The following is a 21,494-nucleotide window of genomic DNA, read 5'->3' as shown; positions in this document are numbered from 1 at the left end:
ATGTCTTATAGTGGCAAGCATCACATGTACTCCTTTGTACTCTACCTTGTTGATCCGCTTCATTAATTAAGTCATTTATTTGTAAATTTACAAATATTAATTACGGACCGTCTTTTTTTAGTTTCTATATTGTGCCTATCTTGACAAACTCCCCATAAAACATCACCCATGTAATTTCTTATGTCATTTTTCATTATAGAAAAATATTGGTTCCATCTCCACTTCTTTTAAAAAATAATTATGGCGCAAAAATTATAATATAACAGTTCAATAGAAATTATGTTGATATTAATATAATTATAATAAAAAAATTAATTTTATTATTGTAAAATAATTTTATATGTAAATTCAATTATATAATTTTAATTCTAATATAATAATTAATAAATTTAACAGTTCAATAAAAATTATGTTGATGTTAATATAATTATAATAAAAAATTAATTTTAATACTGTAGAATAATTTTATACGTAAATTTAATTATATAAATTTAATTTTAATATAATAATATAATAAATTCTCCATGGCATATTGCTGGTTGTGCTATGAAAGAAATTATTGGGACTCAGCCTACGAATAATCATGATAGATTAAGGCCGATTTGAAAAATTTTAAAAGTAATTTTTTTTATTTTTGACTTATGAAAAATAGTAATATTAATGTTTGGTGTAATTTTTAAAATTAAATTGTAACTTTTTAAGAAGTTATTTAAGAGTTTATAAAAAAGTTAAAAAAATGACTTCTCTCATAATATTTTTACTTTTCATCACATTTCTATAAAATAAATACTTTTAAAATTAAAAATTCAAATATAAAATAATTTATTTATAAATTATTTTTAATAAAATCATTTATTATTTAAATTATTTTATCAAAAAAAAATTAATTAAGTTGTTATCTAAACTGAACCTAAGTGCTGTTACGGTGAACAGAAGAGCACGATTGATTTGCCAAGAGAAGCAGCTGCATTCTGCAAGGTAGGCTTGTTTCAGTCTCACGCCCAACGAGAAAGAAAAACATAAGTTTGAAATTCGGGTCAGCTTGAAAATAGTTTCTGTTTTGGATCTGGGCCATGTTGGTGGCCCGAGTCCCTGACCAAAAACCACTACAACAAATATGTAGTTCTCATAAATTGGAACGGTGGTATCGCAATGGTAGCTGAGATTCTAGAGCTCCTTTAAACTATATAAATTATAATTTTGGACGTCAAGTAAAAACAATGGGCCTTGCCTCTTCATGCGGACCGGACGAATCAAAAATAAAATTATATAAAGCAAGGACGTTAAGAGAATGCCAAAATATTATAGAGGCCATTAGACAAGTTATTGAGTCAAATAAAAAAGCGACAAAAAACCACCGACATAAAAAAACTATGTAAAAAAAAACCTGAAAACTGGGTCAAAAAGTTCAAAGACCCCTATAATTCTTTTCATACCAGCCCCATTCTATAACTCACCATATATGTTCATACATTGCATACATAGCAGGCGTTAACACATACATCCAATCAAGTATTGCTACAATATCATAATAGTTTTACTCAACAACTCACTGTCTAAAAGATTTACAAATGAAAACATGTGGTAAGAGCCAATGCATCAAACTTAAGCTCCAACATTTATATGAAACGCCACCCAATTTTTTAAGGAATAATCAACTCATAATTAAGAACCATGTGTTACTGATACAATTTGTTACTAATTTACCATGGAGTGACCAATTACGGTTATACGGAAAATAACTAACTAGTTAACATACGAATAATTCCCAAAAAAAAAAAGATGTTCCGCAGCCAGGAGTCGAACCCAAAAATTCTAATCATTAAATTTGTCTGAGTGCTACTGCGGATACTAAATTTGTTGTGTACTTGTCTAACAAATATTATTTTTATTATCTTAAAGTTTGGTTGCTGTCTTGATTATCAACATAAAAAGAAAATTAATCATAAAATTATATAAATATTTATTATATCATAATATTTTTTTCAATTCAAAAAGTGAGTTTTTTATTAAAACAAAATATTTTTTAATTCTAAATTTATATCAAATTAAATATAAAAATATATTAAAAATTATTAGTCATAATAAGTATTTAATGCATATTTTTCTAATATATTTAATTAATTACTATTAAAAAATTTTATTTATTGCTTCTATATTTTAAACAATATAAAAGTATTTAACTTACAAAAATTAAAAAATTTATTGAATTCTTATATTATTTAAGACATTACTACCATTAAGTAATTACTATAGTTCGAAAGTGTTGACAAACTTCCTATGAATGTTGGTGATAAACATTATGATCCTCTATTTTTATTTGGTTTTGGGTTGACCACAAACCCCACTAAGTACTAAAATGAAAAAATCCTTGTATGAGAAAATTTCCTCTAAGAACACCAAGTTATCATTAACTTAGCATTTATTATTAATGATTGAATGTCTCGAACTTAAATTTATGAGATTAATAACAGAAAAACTTTTGATTCTTTGACATTTCTTTTATCTTTTTTTTTTTTTGGTCTTGGATAGAAGGTGCCTCAGGCTCATAGTATAGTAAGAGGAGACATTGTTTTCTACAATAAAAAACTAAACAAAAATCAAACTCTTCCTGATGTTAAGGAACAAACAAAACACCTCAACTATGAGAAGCTTGGTTATTTAGGTTACAATATTATTGACACTGAAACAAACAAGAGGGAGATGAGTAAAGAGATGAAGGTAAGAGTATATAAGAAAGTTCAAGAATATTGCAAGGCCTTATTCACCCTCTCCTTTGCTATCCTTATGCAGTTCTTGGCTCTTCCCCTGAATCCCTTTGTAAGCTTGAATATCTTATCTTTATTCATCTTCTCTTGTTCTTGTTACTCTGTAAACACAATTTCATCATCCGGAAAAAAAAAATGTAAAAATAATCTCAATTTCCAAACCGAGGACGAAAATTTTATTAACAACATACATGAACAATTCGATTTATTTTACAGCCGGGACTCGAACCCAGAAATTTATGGTTGAATTTGCCTGAGTGCTACTGCAGATAGTAGAATAGTTGTACATTTATCTAACAAATATTATTTTTATTATGAGTTTGTGTCTTGATTATCAATATAGAAAGAGAATTAGAGATAAAACTATATTTATTATATCATGATATTTTTATTCAATTCTAAAAGTGAATTTTTTATTGAAGCAAAATAATTTTCTTCAATTTTATGTTTATACCAAAATAAATATAAAAATATATTAAAGATTATTAATGATAATAAATGATATTTGATGCATATTTTTTTAAGATATTGAATTAATTATTATTAAAAAATGTATTTATTTCTCCTATATTTTGATGAAAAATTTTATTAGATTCTTATTTGATTTAAGACATCAAATATCAAGTAATCTAAAATTAATTAAATTTGTAAAATAGAATTAGATACCCATAATTCTATAAAAATAAAAATGCATCAATTACTGGTATTTAGTCATCTCACTTGTATTTATTGTAAGACAACCTTTTTTCTTTGATCACTAATTGTTCACAAAATAATTAGAGTGAATGTAGAAATACTGTAGTAAGGGACAAATGCATAAATTTTAATACAGAGGAACCGAGTTTTAAACGAAAATATTATTTTTTTAATTATATTTTTTTATTACATAATTTAGGCATAATATTAAATTATTGAATTAGTTTTTCAAAAGATTTATCAAGATATAAAAAATAATCTTATAAATTTTTTTCATAAGTTTATTTTGACCGTTATATAAAAGAGATACAATAAATATCAATAGTAAACTATAAAATTATAAAATATCAGTAATTTACTGTGTGTTTAATTAAGAAGTTATCACATATTTTATTAATTAAAATAAATTTTTCAAAAATTTTAAAAAATTTAAAAACAAATAAAAACTATTATTTATTTGAAAGGCATAATATTTTTATAGAATACAAAATACAACTATCAAAGTAAAATGATACTTGATTCTTATATTTTTAATTTTTTATTATTATAATATGATTGAAATATTAAATTGTCTGACATTTAAAAGATAAGAAAGTAATATTCTAAAAAATTTTCTGCAGTCGAGAGTTGAATCCAAAAATTCTATTCATTAAAATTTTCTAAATACTACTAGAAATGATGGACTTGTCATCTCTCTTTACAAAAAAAATGTTATTTTTATTATCTCAATTTTGAGTTGATATCTTGATTATTAACATAGAAAAAAAATTCGTGATAAAACTATTCATCAGGATATTTTTTTTTCAAGTCTAAAAGTAAATTTTTTTAAAGCAAAATATTTTTGTTCAAGTTTATATTTATGCCAAATTAAATATAAAAGTATATTAAAAATTATTAGTAATAATAAATGTTATTTGATGCATACTTTTCTAAGGTGTTTAATTAATTACTATTAAAAACTTCATTTATCTCCTATATTTTGAACAATATAAAAATATTCAACTTACAAGAATTAAAATAATTATTAAATTCTTATTCTATTTAAGACATCATTTTTTATATTCAACTTACAAGAATGAAAAAAATTATTAAATTCTTATTCTATTTAAGACAACACTATCAAGCAATCTAAAATTAATCAAATTCTTAAAATAGAATTTTTTATACCCATAAATCTAAAATAGAATTTAAATAATTTTATTAGTTATTTAAACCGATTGTTAGAATATTAAATCTCTAAACATGTCTTTCACCCTGTAGTATACACCAATGGGATATAAAACAAGATGCTCTTGTAGCTAACCACTATTAGAGAGATAAATAGCCATATATAGCAATACGAACAATGCACACCACACCCCATAACGAGAAAGTCTATGAGACCAGCAGTTTTATTAAAATTTGGCTAGCAGTTAACTAGCAAAAAGAGAGTGAGTAATCTTACACCATTAGATATAATCTCACATCATTAAAAACACTAATAATAACTAATTAATAGTTACAAATTACAGAACTTGCTGTCTCCTATCACTCTTCTTCCCTAATTTTCCACCGGAATTATTGGAAATATAAACATAAACAAAAACGAGTCTAGAAAATCTTAGCTAATATTACTGTAGTCAAGTTAGAAAGTATTCTCCGCAAACAACATTGCTTTACAAGGAAATCTTGCAAAAGGAACAGTCATACATGAACACAGAATGGATATTAGTTGTTCAATTCTTCTAAAATCCATTCAATGTTTTTTCTTTTTCCTGGCGGCTTGTTCTGCTATGAACTCTGGGTTTCTGCGTGTCACAATAAATTTTGGAGGAATGGAGGTGTGATAACCACTGCAGAAAGCATACAAAAACAAATAGAAACAAACAATTTTCAATTAAAAATCATAATTCATATGCAGGAGATAAACATATTATAAAAAGAGAAACAATGACTCTTACTTCCAATACTCCTCCTTTCCTCCTTCACCATCAGCACTTCAATTCCAAAACAAAAACAAGTCAATATAAACTCTTATAAATATAAGTCACTATCATTAGAGAGACAATAAACCTCAATTCCAATGATTTTGACTCAAAGGCTTTCAGATCCTTAAGACCACAAGTTTCACAGCACAAGGGAACGACTTCATGGAGAAAAGGACCTACAACACATTCCGAACAGGCCGCATCATTAAGCGGGGCCACAAAAAATAGAAAGCACGAAAGAAAAATTTTAGTAATGATACCACGTGGTGAGGGTTCTTCTTGCAGTTTACAGTAATCCACATGAGTTTCACGATTAGGCATTTGATGAACCCTGGCATAAAAGTGCTTAGCAGTATCCTCTGATGCATTGGGCATGTTTTTAGTATATTTAGGCTCAGCTATAAAGTGCATTAGCCGTATATACCCAAGTTTTTTGAAATAACGGCACACTTTTCCACGAGTACCAGTAACCTCGTATTGCTCTTCCTGAAAAACAAATAACAAGGAAGAATTTTTCCTTTTTATTGTTTAATAAAGGTACTATAATGAAAAGAAATGAATAGAGTAGGACTAACAAGTTAATTTACCTCTTTTAGCCCATGGTTGTAGTGTTTCATTGCAGCTAATGGATAAGGAAACGTAGTCTCAATAAAGTTAATTCTCATTTTCCTTATAGATCTGGAAGAATGCCAAAAAAAAAGAAAGGGAAAAAAAAACCAAAAGGAGGTATTATTATATTGATATATGGTTACAAATCATAATTGGGGGGGGGGGGGGGGGGGGGGTTTATATTTATATATTAGTCCTCGATGAATTGGATTACAAAATTTTTCATAAAAATCATAGTTTTTAGCTAGTTTTTTTTCAATTGCAAAATCTCTAGTTGTTTTATTTTAATAAATAAACACTTTTTAAAAAGATTTTTTAATAATAATAAAATATATTTAATATATAAAATATTATATATATTCATAAAATATAATATTTTTTATTTTAATAATTCTAATATTATATTTTATTAATATATTAGAATATATATTTTATATGTACAAAAATATACAATAAAGATATATAGGACTATCAAAAAATAGTTATTTTGTTAATAATTATTTGAATTTTTTGCCGAATTTTTAATTCAAATTTAAAATGTATAACGATTCATTCAATAATTTTTTTATTTTCTAATAAAAATAAAAAGGAGTCTATTTCTATCCAAACATTCATAAAAATGAAATAGATTTCCCTAAGCGCTCACACTTCTTCAGGTTCAGTGCCTCTAACACGCCTTCAATAAAAAGAGTCCTTTGATGTCACATAGAAGTTTATTTGTAAGAACAAGGAAATTTAAGCAATAATAATAATAATAATAATAATAATAATAATGTAATAATGTAATGCCATAAACTATAAGCGAAAAAAGTTAAATGAATAAAATCATGCTAACTTACTCTATTTCAACGTTACCACCTTCAGGTAAGGGTTCATCATCTTCATCAGATTCTGATGAAGAGGGATCACAAGGCTTTTGTCTTTGGCTTCAAACAACAATTGATTTTCAAGCAAAGGAATATTAAAAAAAAAAAGAAAGAAATCAATATATTGATAATTTGATGCGAATTGTTATTAGGTGAAGAATCTGTATTTGGGGAGTGTTAGGTAAACAATGACCATCTTGAACAATATGAACAACTATCAATCAAATAAAAAATACAGTATACTTTCAAATTAATCATCTAAAACTTAATATTAAAATAACCATTCGTACACCTAGTATGAACATTCAATATATATATTGTTCATGTTGTTTAGTATTTTCATTGTCTTCCTATACTTTATTTTTCGGTAAAAGGAGAAGGCAAGAAGCTCTAAATAGTAACAAGCATAACCTGCGTCTGGAGCGACGTTTGTTGGAGCTATAATCAAGCTGGACTTGTCTAGGCCTCAAATAGCGGTCGCCAACAACACGACCATGACATCTTAAATTGTATGGTATTGCTGCTGCTTCTTTCATACTGCTCTTCAATTTCACTTCTTCTACACCGTCTGCAAACAATAAGCAGAATGGATCATTTCTATATAACAAGCCTTGTCAATTGGTTTTATCATTGGAGTTAGCATCAGAATTCAGAAACATTAACACTCATTTTGCTCCATTGAAAAATTAATTTACTAAAACAACCAACATTGAAGAGGAATTAATAAATCAATTTTAGAGGATCGAGGAATCTAGAATGGTGTCAGAGTTCAGTTATATATCCTCAATTCTATCTGAAAAAGAAAATAAATCTCACTTGAAAATATTATATATATTTATATAACCTCGTCAATAACAATAATAATTGGTACTCAGATTAAAATCTAACCTAAATAATCAATCATAATTCTCAATCCAAACTCAGTCATATACAAAATTTGGAACAATTATTCTTCAAAATTGGTGCAAAAAAATTAACTAAAACAACTAGCTATTTTTTTCGTTGTTATTCAAAACCCCCTAACCCAAAACACAGAGTAAAGAGAAGCACAACAAACCACATCCAAAATATTAACAAATCAAAACCAGAAAAAGCACAAAACGTAACCCTCATTATGCTAACAATATATCACAGCAAATAGAATAGAAAATTACATTTGTATAATTTGTGTATGATCTAAATTCTGAATATGTATTGGGTAAACTGAATTAGGTATATAAGTACCAATTACCACTTGATGTAGCAGAAATCGACGGTGGAAGAAGTAGAAACCGGCAATAAATTATAAATGTGTAGTGAGTTTTAGTCTGAGGCTGCGAAAATGAGGATCCCCATAATACGAGGATTTTTTATTTTAATAAATAAATAAATTATAATAATTACTTAAATAAATAATTTAAAAAATATTTATCAAAATAAATATTTATCTCTTATTTTGTTTACACGATAAATGAGATAATTTTGCATGTATCTTATTTATAGTTGGACGTGAAACGTATATATTTCGTTTACAGTGTAAATTAGATAAATATATTTTTTTTAAAAATTGAAAATAATAAAAAATATTAATATTATTAATAATCCAAACTTTTAGCATGTAATTAGTACATAAAAAAATTGGTAGAAGATATTAAAATATATATGCTTGATCAATTATGTTGAGTTAAGAAATTAACTAAATTAATTAATGATGACAAACATTATTTTTGAGCAAAATAAATAATTAGTGTTGATCAATTATATCTACTAATTAACTAATTGTTTATTGTTGCAGGCCAAATGGTAATAGCCCAAATGGAATAAAAGGCATTCAGCAAAGAATATTGGGCTGAAAGCAAAATAAAAAGCTCAAGCAAAAGCAAAGGAAGAAGCCAAAGAAATCAGATGGGCCAAACGGGTTACATGATCCAAACCCGAATTGATTTTCATTTTCCACCATAATGCTCCAACCAAAGCAACGTTCTTCTTCCTTCTAATCAAGTCACATCAAGATTTCAGAAAAAAGCAAGAAAGAGAAAGAGAAGAAAAGCTTCTTCCATAAGCCATTAACCAAAGAAGCAAGAGAGAGAGAGTTGAAGCTTGAAGCACAGAAGCTAAAACAGAAATCCCAAGCTAAATCAAGCTTAAGAAAGGTAAACCATATCATCTTGCATGAATCAGATCTTCATCCTTTTCTTCCCTACTCTCTGCTCTATCCGAAAATGGCTGTGAAGGAAAAATTGCTATCTGCCCTATTCTGCTGTGCATCTACGGTCTTAATCAAGACTTGGGGACCAAGTTGGTATTCAAGGGTTCAGATTTTAGTTGACCATTGGAAAACAAGTTCAGTTACATATTCATGGCTTTCGGTCAAGTTGAAAAAGTCAGAAGGAAAGGTTCCAATTTGATGATTGAAAAGAAAAAGTGAATCTGTGGCTGGTGAAGCTCAAGGCTCAAGATGTTGACCTTGGAGGAAGAACCAAGGAACATGCAGGGAGATAAAAGAAGAGCTTGCTGTTCATTCAAGGCAAGGAGAGAAAACCAGAGTTTGAAACGTTGAGTTCTGTGAAGTATTCCCTGTGAAGTTCCTCTACTTGGACAATGCTCTCTATCAAAGAAGCATTCTGCCAACATTGAAGAACAAATTCAGAGGTTTGCAAAGCTGGTTTTTCACATAGCTTAGAGGCTGTTGATGAAGTCAATCTCCTTCATGTTGTTCTGATTATAATGTACTTTTCTAAAGCTTATCTTTCTGTAATTTCTTGAGAGAAAAGGCATTGTGAGAAAGTTTGAGAAAAAGCCATGAGTGGAAAAAGGCTGAGAGATACACTTGAGAGAAAAGCCTAGAGTTATTTTCAGATTTCTTTAGGTTGGTCAAGTGTCTTGTATCTTATTCCTGTTTGGTATCCCTTTCTTAGTTGGGTTAGCACTAAGAGAAAATAGTTAGATGTTAGCATAGCCAATGTCAAGTTAGAGTAGAACTTGAGTGTGAAATTGGTGTATGTAAAACTGTTAACTATAGTGAAATTCTTCCACATTTGTGGAGGAGACTGGATGTAGGTTGCATAGCACAAGGCAACCGAACCAGGATATATGCTGGTGTTAGCTTTTTCTTCTCTGTCATGTTCTGTTTTCTGTTTTTCATGAGACAAAAATAAATTGTCTCATAAATTTTCACTGCTGAGTTCAAACAGAATCAGATTTGTAACTTTGATTAAAAAGGTCAGAAACAGAAACTAAAAAGGAAGGCATAGATTCAACCCCCCTTCTCTAAGCCTACCACAACCTTCAATTGGTATCAGGAGCAAAGGTCTCAAGAATCAAGCTTAACCGCTTGGAGCAAAGATCCAATGGCGAACAACTTGGGCACAACCACAGTTGCCTACACCCTCACTGAAGGTCAGTCAAACAACCGACCACCTTTCTTCAACGGGAAGAACTATTCCTACTGGAAAGAAAGGATAAGGATCTTCATCCAATCCATTGACTACAACCTATGGAAGATCGTTGTGAGTGGTCCAAAGATCCCAACAAAAACAAGTGCTGATGGAGTGGTGACTCCAAAAGAAGAAGCTGAATGGAATGAAGATGATAAGAAGAAGATAGAGCTGAACGCGAAAGCAATCAACCTTCTTCACTGTGCTATCAGCTTTGAAGAGTACCGGAAGGTGTCTAGATGCAAGACAGCCAAAGAAATCTGGGAAAAACTCCAGGTTACACATGAAGGCACCAAACAAGTCAAAGAAACGAGGATTGATATGCTGCGAAAAGAGTATGAGATGTTCAGCATGAAGGATGGAGAAAGCATTGATGAAGCATTTGAGAGATTCTCAATCATAATCAACAACCTTGATGCTATGGGTACAAACTACGCAGAACAAACCTTGGTGAGAAAACTCCTTAGAAGCCTCACAAAGAGTGGGAAAACACTGCCACTGTCCTAACCGAAAGTAACAACATAAGTCCAATAACCTATGATGAGCTGAGAGGAAAACTCCTTGCCTATGAAGCCACACACACAAACACAGACTCAAAGAAAAAGGGAATAGCCCTTAAGTCACAAATAGAACCGAAAGAAAGTGAGTTAAGTGATGGTATTTCAGATGACGAGCTTTTGTTTTTTGCTAGGAGATTTAGAAGGATGTTGAAGAGCAAAGGCAAATACAAGGGCTCAAGTTCAAAGGAGCACAAGATAGACTTGAGCAAGGTGACATGTCATCATTGCAAGGAGACTGGACATTTCAAGTCAAACTGTCCAAAGCTCAAAAGGGAGGACAAAGGAAAGAAGGAAAGGAAGAGAGTACTCATGGCAGCTTGGGAGGATCTTGAGAATGACTCAAATGAAGAAGAAGAATCTGAAGGAGATGACAAAGACTGTTTCATGGCTGGAAACAACAATCTTGATGAGGTAAATTATTATGATTTGACCATTGAGGACTTGCATGTTATTATTGATGATCTCACTTTAAATACCTCAAAACTGCTTGATAAATACAATGGTTGCAGATCTGAAAGAGATGTGTTAAGAGCTGAAAATGAATTCTTAAAAAAAAAAGTAAAGGAAACTGAATGTGCTTTGGACATCATTGAAGAAAACAGATTTTTAAAATCTGAACTTGAAAAATTAAAAGGAAAGCGCATTGTGGATCCTTCTCATGAGTTAATTGCTGAAAATGAAAGATTAAATGATATGATTAAAAGACTGAATGGTGACTTGGCAAAATTTGCACAAAGTTCCAATAACTTGGACAAATTACTTGCAAGTCAAAGACCATTGTTTGAAAAATCTGGTTTAGGCTACATAGCCAAGGAAGATGCTGTTTCCAACAATTCCTCTATAAAATTTGTGGCCTCTTCATCAAATACTAAATTCATACCAAATAAATCAGGTATCGGATATGTTTCCACTTGTGAAGAAAAATCTGATGAAGAACACACAAATGAAACAGAAATTTCACCAAGAACTGGTCCGAGCTCAAACCGACCAGGTTTGGGTTATGTTTCGAAAAATGAGGTTGTTTTTAAGAAACCACCATTTTACAACAAAACCTCATATTCGAAAGGCAATAATGTTCAAAAAAATTCTGGTGAAAATACTTTTACAAAAAGGAATAACTTTAATAAAAATCAGTTTGTTAAAAGAAATGCATCTCCTCCAAAAACCAGAAAATTTCAAAGCTTTAATCATTTCAAGCAACATAACTCACCTAAATTTCAGCGGCACACATCAGAAAATCATTGTGTTAATTGCAAGAAATTTGGTCACTCATATGCACAATGCTTCATTGAAAAGAGAGTTGTAGGAAACAAAGTTTACAATGTTGTTTGTGATTTCAATGCTCTTGGGCAACCAAGATGGATTAACTTCAAAGGATCCAAACTAGTTTGGATACCTAAAGCTGCTTGAAACTCTTCATGCAGATTTGCCTAGCATCCAAGAACAAAAAGGACATGTGGTACATGGATAGTGGATGTTCAAGGCACATGACTGGAAGGTCAGCTTACTTCATCAAACTGAATAAGTATGATGGAGGTTTTGTGACCTTTGGAGATGATGGTAAAGGTAAAATCATTGCTGTTGGAAAAGTAGGTAATGAGCAATCTACTTTCATTGATGATGTGCTTTTGGTATGTGGATTAAAACACAATCTTTTGAGCATAAGTCAGCTGTGTGATTTAGGATATTTAGTTGTTTTCAAAAGGCTTGAATGCTGTGTTATAAATGAAAAGACAAATGAAGTAATGTTTGTTGCCAAGCGTTTCAATAATATGTATGGACTCACTCTTGATGAACTAAAAGATCAAAATGTAGCCTGTCTCCACTCTAAAGATTCTGAGAAGTGGTTATGGCACAAGAGATTGGGCCATGCAAGTATGTTTCAAATAAACAAACTTGTAAAGAAAGAATTAGTAAGAGGTCTTCCCTTGATAAAGTTTGACAAAGACATCACTTGTGATGCTTGCCAAATGGGAAAACAAACAAAAAGTTCTTTTAAACCAAAGGAAGACATCTCTACTAAAAGACCACTTGAGTTGCTACATATTGATTTATTTGGTCCAACTAGAACTCAAAGCCTAGGTGGTAAACATTATGGTTTAGTAATTGTGGATGACTATACTAGGTTTGGTTGGGTTTTATTTCTTGCACACAAAAATGAAGCCTTTTCGGCCTTTGAACCTTTTTGCAAGAAAATTCAAAATGAAAAGGATTTGAAAATCTCTTCTATAAGAAGCGATCATGGAACTGAATTTGAAAATAATTTGTTTGAATCCTTTTGTGAGGAATATGGAATATCTCACAACTTCTCTTGTCCTAGAACACCACAACAAAATGGTGTTGTTGAAAGAAGAAATAGAAGCATACAAGAGATGACAAGAGCTATGCTTTGTGAGAGTAATGTTCCAAAATTCCTTTGGGCTGAAGCGGTTAATACAGCTTGCCACATTTTGAATAGAACAATCATAAGGAAATTTTTGAAGAAAACCCCTTATGAACTTTGGAAAGGCTACCCACCAAACTTAGATTACTTGCACATCTTTGGATGCAAATGTTTTGTTTTGAATAACAAAGAAAATCTGGGAAAATTTGATCCAAAGGCTTATGAGTGCTTGTTTGTAGGATATTCCACAACTAGTAAAGCTTATAGGGTTTATCATCAAGATGCTAGAATTATTGAAGAGTCCATACATGTTACATTTTGTGATACTAACTTGGTGCAAAGCATTTTGGAAGATGGTGATGCAGGAAATCAAGCTCAAAAGGATGATGAAGCTGCTCAGAATCATGGAAAAGAAAATTCTGAACAAGCTGAACCAGAATCAGCAAATGCTGAAAATTCAAGAGACAATTCCATTTTGTCTCATGAATCTGAAGGAAACTCTGCAGACAGCAGCATACAGATTCCATTGGTGACCGAATCTGCCTCCAAGTCCACCAGACCTCGTGAATGGAGATTCTTGAAGAATTATCCTGAAGAATTTGTAATTGGGGACGTCTCTCATGGAGTGCAAACTAGGTCTTCCACTAGAAAGGCAAATGAAGGTTCAAACATTGCCCTTCTTTCTCAAATGGAGCCTCAAAACGTCAAGGAAGCCCTAAGTGACCCATCTTGGATTAAGGCTATGGAGGATGAGCTTCTTGAGTTTGAAAAGAACCAAGTGTGGACGTTGGTTCCAAGGCCAAGTGGAAAGAAAGTGACCGGCACCAAGTGGATATTCCGGAACAAGTTGGGAGAAGAGGGTAGCATTGCAAGGAACAAAGCTAGGCTAGTGGCACAAGGATATGACCAAGAAGAAGGAATCGACTTTGATGAATCCTTTGCCCCTGTTGCCCGAATGGAAGCCATAAGACTTCTCTTGGCTTATGCTGCATTTTGTGGTTTTAAATTATACCAAATGGATGTGAAATGTGCATTTTTAAATGGTGTGATAGATAGAGAAGTATATGTGGAGCAGCCTCCGGGTTTTGAAAATAAAGAGCATTCTAATCATGTTTTTAAATTGTCTAAAGCTCTCTATGGTTTAAGACAAGCTCCTAGAGCTTGGTATGAGAGACTTAGCTCTTTTCTTTTGAAAAATGGTTTTCAAAGAGGCACCACTGATACAACTCTATTTATCAAGAATTCTAATGATTCTTTTATTTTAGTCCAAATATATGTTGATGACATTATTTTTGGTCCCTTTGTACTGCATTTGGAAAACTCATGACAAGTGAATTTGACATGAGTATGATGGGTGAACTTAATTTTTTCCTTGGGCTGCAAATTACACAAACTGAAAAGGGCATTTTCATTCATCAAGAGAAGTATGCCAAGGAATTAGTTAAGAAATTTGGTATGGAAAATGCCAAACCCATGGGAACTCCCATGCATCCAAATTCCAAATTAGATAAGGGAGAAACTGAGAAAGATGTTGATGAGACTAGGTATAGAGGAATGATTGGATCTCTTATGTACTTGACTTCCTCTAGACCCGATATTGTGCAAAGTGTTGGATTGTGTTCTAGGTTCCAATCCAAACCAAAAGAGTCACATCTTTCTGCAGTTAAAAGGATCATTAGATATGTTCATGGCACATCCAATTTTGGTCTTTGGTATCCTAAGATTGATGATTTTTCTGTAGTTGGGTATTGTGATGCAGATTTTGCTGGTGATAGAGTTGATAGAAGGAGCACTTCTGGTTTATGTTGCTTCCTTGGGAAGTCCTTAAATGTATGGTCAAGTAAGAAGCAACCAACAGTGGCCCTTTCCACTGCAGAGGCTGAGTATATAGCTGCTTCTTCTTGTTGTTCTCAGCTTTTATGGTTAAAAACACAGCTTGCTGATTACAAGTTAAATGCTGAAAATATTCCCTTAATGTGTGATAATATGAGTGCCATCAATATTTCTAAAAATCCAGTTATGCACTCTAGGACTAAGCATATTGAAGTGAAATTTCACTCAATAAGAGAACATGTCCAAAAGGGAGATATTTGCATTCAATTTGTTAAATCAGAAGAGCAATTAGCAGATATTTTTACAAAACCATTGGCTGAGGATAGATTTTGCATGCTTAGGACTTGTCTAGGAATTTTGAGTTATGATTCCTTGTTTGAAAAACACTGATGTATTTGCTGGAGTTTTTTGTCTCATAAACAGGCATGAGATAATTCTGGGCAAGTGATGAACGTTTCCATCTAGTCCATGTGATCTGGGCGTGTTTCAAGTAAATCTCAATCTGGGCCAACCTCATTATTCAGATCAAGAGTGGTCCAAGTGTGTTTCATTGATTTCATACCACCTCAAGGCCCAAATGTGAATGTTACAATCTTGTTTGTTTTTCTTTTGTGTTTCATAAAAGGCTTTCACTAAATGTTTTGTGGCCCAAAAGGTTTCAAGTAAATTTAATTTGGCCGAAAAGGGTTTCAGGTTAATTTTGTTGTTTTCAATTTTTTTGATCTTTAAAATCAAATAAAATCTTTCTTTTATGAGGTCATGTCTTGTCAAATCTTTTCAAATGGTGATGCAGTTGCATGGTTTTGGAAATTTGCTTTTGGGTACGGTTACCAACACTCCCTCTCTTCCCACCATAACTTCTCCTCAACCCTTCGGTTTCTTCCCTCTCACACCACTATCCTTCATCAAAGACATCTTTTTTAACCAAAAAGTGGAAAGAAAGTTATTGCAAAAAGGGCTCCTCGTGAGAAGATATACAAACTACCCACAAAGCCTTCCACTCGCTCTCAAGACCGAACCTTTACACCTTCTCCTTCACCTCCAACCTCTCCTCCTCGCTGTGACCCCATGGCTCGAACAAAAACTACTCCAAGGTTCCCTGCTTCTGCCAAGCCAACGCCACCACCAAAAGTCACACCATCCAAGCCAGGATCATCGAAACCGAGTTCATCCAAAGGGAAGCGACCTGCAGCACCAGAACCTCCACCTGAGTCCACACAACCAAAATCTAGGTCTGTTCCTTCACGTTCTCAAAGAGGTAAAGCTCGAGTTCCTCTCTCATCTGTTAGAGAACCAGAAGTTGATCCTTTTGCTCACAAATCACACTATATGACATCTTACTCTGACTTTAATCCCCATCGTTTCAAATCTGCCATGAACCACGATTTCTATGAGGGAGTTATTCAGTATCGTACTCTATGTCCATCTTTTCTGGCTGATTTACCTGATTTGAAAAAGAAAGGTTTTCCTTTTGTTGCAAACTTGGAATTTTTAGACTGGAATCACCTTTTTGACATCAAAAAACCTGTATATCCTAAGTTGGTCAAAGAATTTTATGCGAACATGACTTATCATGAAGGAAGTGTGCATTCTTATGTTAAGGGCAGAGACATCTTTTTAAACAATGAAACTGTCAGTGATGCATTGAAGTATACTGATGTTGGGCCTTGTGCTTACACTTCGGTTAAGTGGGATGAAGGTGTTGGAATTTCTTATCTTGATGTATTGGCTCACATTTGTGAACACGTTTCTTTAATTGATGGCATCACACCCACACACAAAGCCCTAGGATATGAACGTACTCAATTACACCGCATTGTCAACCACATTTTGATTCCTCAAAGTGGTTCATATCAAAGGGTTTCTTACACTGACACACTTGTTTTATATGCCCTCATTACAAAAACAGAAATATCTTTTGCATACTTGATGGCTAGATATATGTTTGATTCTGTTCGAAGTACAAAAGATAAAGCACTTCCTTATGGCATGTTTCTAACTTGCATATTTGAGCATTTTGGTGTTGACTTGACCAATGAGAAATATGAAAATAGACATTCATACCTAAAGGGGGTGGTTCAGTGAAACAGAACAAAGGACCCACTAGATCTGAAAGAGTCGTCCTAGATGATGAAGATGAGGACTGTGTTCTTGAGGATTCTCCTGCTCCTTCCACCGAGGGTACCTCCATTTCCACTGGGAAGAAATCCACTCTGCTGAATGTGGTCAAGGATGTAGCTCAAGAGTTTGTATCTCAATCAAATCACATGATTGCCATGAGCAAGGAACAAAGGAAGTTAGCTAGCAAGCATGAGAACTTTCTGAAGAAATCTCGGGATAGGGTAGCTGTGCTCATGACCTTCATTGATAACCTTAACAATGATGAAGACATTGCCACTGATGTTGAAGAGGATGCTGCCTCGGAAGGAGATGGTTCTGATGCCTAAGATTTGTCTCATGAAGAATGCTGCTGCTGCTCTCATTTTGTCTCATGAATTTTAATTATTTTGCATCTGTTGAACTTGTTGGATGACTGTAATAACTTTAATTACTGCTGCACTTTTGTTGGTTTAGTTAGAACTTTTCAACTACTGTCTAACCTTTCCTTGCAGGGTTTAAATTGATGTTTTTTGTTGATCTTTTGAGTTGTCCACCCTTGATGACAAAAGGGGGAGTAAGGATAGTATTTGGTATCTTTTGATGTTAATGCAGCTACTAGTAGTTCATTCGAATTTTTTGTGATGTAGCTCAGTTGATATCTCTTAGACAAAATAAATGTGTATAGCTTTCTTTAAGTACAATGCATAAACAGGAACAAAGAGGAAAGCATGAATCCAGGGGGAGCTAATCTTCAAAAAGAAAGGGGGAGCAACATAAAATCAAAGGGAGTTTTCTAAACCTAACTCAAACTTATTTCCTTTTGATTATTGCTTAAATCATGTTTGTCATCAAGGGGGAGATTGTTGAGTTAAGAAATTAACTAAATTAATTAATGATGACAAACATTATTTTTGAGCAAAATAAATAATTAGTGTTGATCAATTATATCTACTAATTAACTAATTGTTTATTGTTGCAGGCCAAATGGTAATAGCCCAAATGGAATAAAAGGCATTCAGCAAAGAATATTGGGCTGAAAGCAAAATAAAAAGCTCAAGCAAAAGCAAAGGAAGAAGCCAAAGAAATCAGATGGGCCAAACGGGTTACATGATCCAAACCCGAATTGATTTTCATTTCCCACCATAATGCTCCAACCAAAGCAACGTTCTTCTTCCTTCTAATCAAGTCACATCAAGATTTCAGAAAAAGCAAGAAAGAGAAAGAGAAGAAAAGCTTCTTCCATAAGCCATTAACCAAAGAAGCAAGAGAGAGAGAGTTGAAGCTTGAAGCACAGAAGCTAAAACAGAAATCCCAAGCTAAATCAAGCTTAAGAAAGGTAAACCATATCATCTTGCATGAATCAGATCTTCATCCTTTTCTTCCCTACTCTCTGCTCTATCCGAAAATGGCTGTGAAGGGAAAATTGCTATCTGCCCTATTCTGCTGTGCATCTACGGTCTTAATCAAGACTTGGGGACCAAGTTGGTATTCAAGGGTTCAGATTTTAGTTGACCATTGGAAAACAAGTTCAGTTACATATTCATGGCTTTCGGTCAAGTTGAAAAAGTCAGAAGGAAAGGTTCCAATTTGATGATTGAAAAGAAAAAGTGAATCTGTGGCTGGTGAAGCTCAAGGCTCAAGATGTTGACCTTGGAGGAAGAACCAAGGAACATGCAGGGAGATAAAAGAAGAGCTTGCTGTTCATTCAAGGCAAGGAGAGAAAACCAGAGTTTGAAACGTTGAGTTCTGTGAAGTATTCCCTGTGAAGTTCCTCTACTTGGACAATGCTCTCTATCAAAGAAGCATTCTGCCAACATTGAAGAACAAATTCAGAGGTTTGCAAAGCTGGTTTTTCACATAGCTTAGAGGCTGTTGATGAAGTCAATCTCCTTCATGTTGTTCTGATTATAATGTACTTTTCTAAAGCTTATCTTTCTGTAATTTCTTGAGAGAAAAGGCATTGTGAGAAAGTTTGAGAAAAAGCCATGAGTGGAAAAAGGCTGAGAGATACACTTGAGAGAAAAGCCTAGAGTTATTTTCAGATTTCTTTAGGTTGGTCAAGTGTCTTGTATCTTATTCCTGTTTGGTATCCCTTTCTTAGTTGGGTTAGCACTAAGAGAAAATAGTTAGATGTTAGCATAGCCAATGTCAAGTTAGAGTAGAACTTGAGTGTGAAATTGGTGTATGTAAAACTGTTAACTATAGTGAAATTCTTCCACATTTGTGGAGGAGACTGGATGTAGGTTGCATAGCACAAGGCAACCGAACCAGGATATATGCTGGTGTTAGCTTTTTCTTCTCTGTCATGTTCTGTTTTCTGTTTTTCATGAGACAAAAATAAATTGTCTCATAAATTTCCACTGCTGAGTTCAAACAGAATCAGATTTGTAACTTTGATTAAAAAGGTCAGAAACAGAAACTAAAAAGGAAGGCATAGATTCAACCCCCCTTCTCTAAGCCTACCACAACCTTCAAATTAGTACTAAAAAAAGGTTGATGGAATAGTAGAAGAGAGTTGAAACGGTTATCTCCTATTATTCACGTGATAACTGTTTCAATTTTCTCTCCAATATCCCATCAATCTCTCTTAATAATGGGCAATCTCTCCCCACGTGATAATATTAATATGTTTGATCAATTAATACTCAAAAAGAGTACATAGAAAATTTTAGTTTAAATTATGATCCAATTGGATTGATTTAAATTTAAAAAATAAAATAATCGTTTTGCCAATTGGTATGAGAGATTGATGGGATAGTAGAGAGAGAATTGAAACGGTTATTACTCACGTTAATAGTGGGAGATACCGTGAGAGATAACCATTTCAATTCTCTCCCCATTATTTTATCAACCTTTTTGAGTACTAATGATCAAATATATCTATTTTAATCTCTTCTACCAACGTGCTAATTGCATGCTAAAAGTTTGGATTATTGATAATATTAATGTTTTTATTATTTTCAATTTTTTTTTTTAAAAAATACATGTATCTCGAGATATACACGTTCCACGTTTAACTGTCTTATACCGTGTAAATGAGATACATGCAAAATTATCTCCTTTAGACAAACAAAATAAGAGAAAAATATTTGTTTCGGTAAATTTTTTTAAATTATTTATTTCGATCATTATTATAATTAATTTATTTATTAAAATAAAAAATTCCATGATATGATGGTTAAAAGATATTGGATGGATAAAAAAATTTAAATGTAAAAATTCCATAATAATTAAAATACATGATGGTTGAGTTTTGAATAAAAGATTTTTTATTTTTTTAAAAATAATTTTTTAAAAATAAAAATAATTTTATATTTAAAAATTATGTAAAAAATTTTTTGTTTATTAATTATATTTTAATATAATAATATAGAAATATTTTTTTATTTATTAAGTAAAAAATATTTATTTTAAATAAAAATATTTCTTTTAAAAAATGAAAAATTGTAATTTCTAAAAAAATATTTTTTATTTTTTAGTAATTTATTTTTATTATTAAAAATTTGTCAAATAATTTAAAAAATAAAAAAATTTATTTATTAATTTTTTTTAGTAATTTAATGGTATCCAAACAAATTTAAGATTTATTATTTTTATTAATTTTGACTAATTTCTTTCTTAAAATATCTTTTAATCCAATAAACTAAGAAGGCAAATGATTTGATGATCCCAAAACGTTTAGATTATTAAATATTAAATGGTCATAATAATAAAATATGTTTTTTTTTTAATAATTATCAAATGAAAAATGTTAGGTAAACAATGACTATTTTAAACAACATAAACAACCACCAATCAAATAAAGATACACTGCACCCTAATTTAATGCTACTAATTTAAATTTACTCTTTTAACCCTATTAATTCACATTGTTCACACATTGTCCAAAAATAAATGAGTTATAGCTTAAATGGTATAGTCTCTCCATAAAGATCGCGAATTCGAGTCTCCCTATCTTTGGTAAAAAAAATCTTCAATTGAATTTCACTCGACAAGATGAATTTTTTCAAAATTCAATGGATTGGATTTAACACCTTTTCAGCTTACAAGATCCAACAATGTTCAACAGAATAAATTTATATCAATTATTCAGATTTTCAAATTAGTATAGTATGCAGCATTTAAGAAAAAAAAAAGGAAAATATTTACCTCTACTACTATTGTCATGTCATAAAATTTTTCCATAGTAAAATAAAAAAACAGAACTGCACTAACTACCACCGGCTTTCCAATGGTTAGTGTACCACTATTATCAAACACAATAAATTTTACCCCGAAAAACGAAACTAGCTCCTA

General features: G+C 31.7%; 1 protein-coding gene across 1 annotated transcript; it reads right to left on the bottom strand.

The window, feature by feature from the left end:
* Window positions 1–5,005: 5,005 nt before the first annotated feature.
* On the bottom strand, window positions 5,006–8,210 carry LOC130939142 (uncharacterized). Its single transcript, XM_057867241.1, has 8 exons — window positions 8,138–8,210; window positions 7,318–7,474; window positions 6,880–6,966; window positions 6,019–6,109; window positions 5,692–5,917; window positions 5,517–5,607; window positions 5,405–5,440; window positions 5,006–5,296 (listed from the first exon to the last, which is right to left on the bottom strand). The coding sequence occupies exons 2-8, from the start codon at window positions 7,440–7,442 to the stop codon at window positions 5,200–5,202; spliced, it is 753 nt and encodes a 250-aa protein (XP_057723224.1). The 5' UTR covers window positions 7,443–7,474; window positions 8,138–8,210; the 3' UTR covers window positions 5,006–5,199.
* Between the last annotated feature and the right edge of the window lie 13,284 nt (window positions 8,211–21,494).

The sequence above is a fragment of the Arachis stenosperma genome, chromosome 7, assembly GCF_014773155.1.
Source record: "Arachis stenosperma cultivar V10309 chromosome 7, arast.V10309.gnm1.PFL2, whole genome shotgun sequence".
Taxonomy (NCBI): Eukaryota; Viridiplantae; Streptophyta; class Magnoliopsida; order Fabales; family Fabaceae; genus Arachis; species Arachis stenosperma.
Note: the sequence above shows the minus strand (reverse complement) of the source record. Positions and strands in the feature narration are given on the sequence as shown.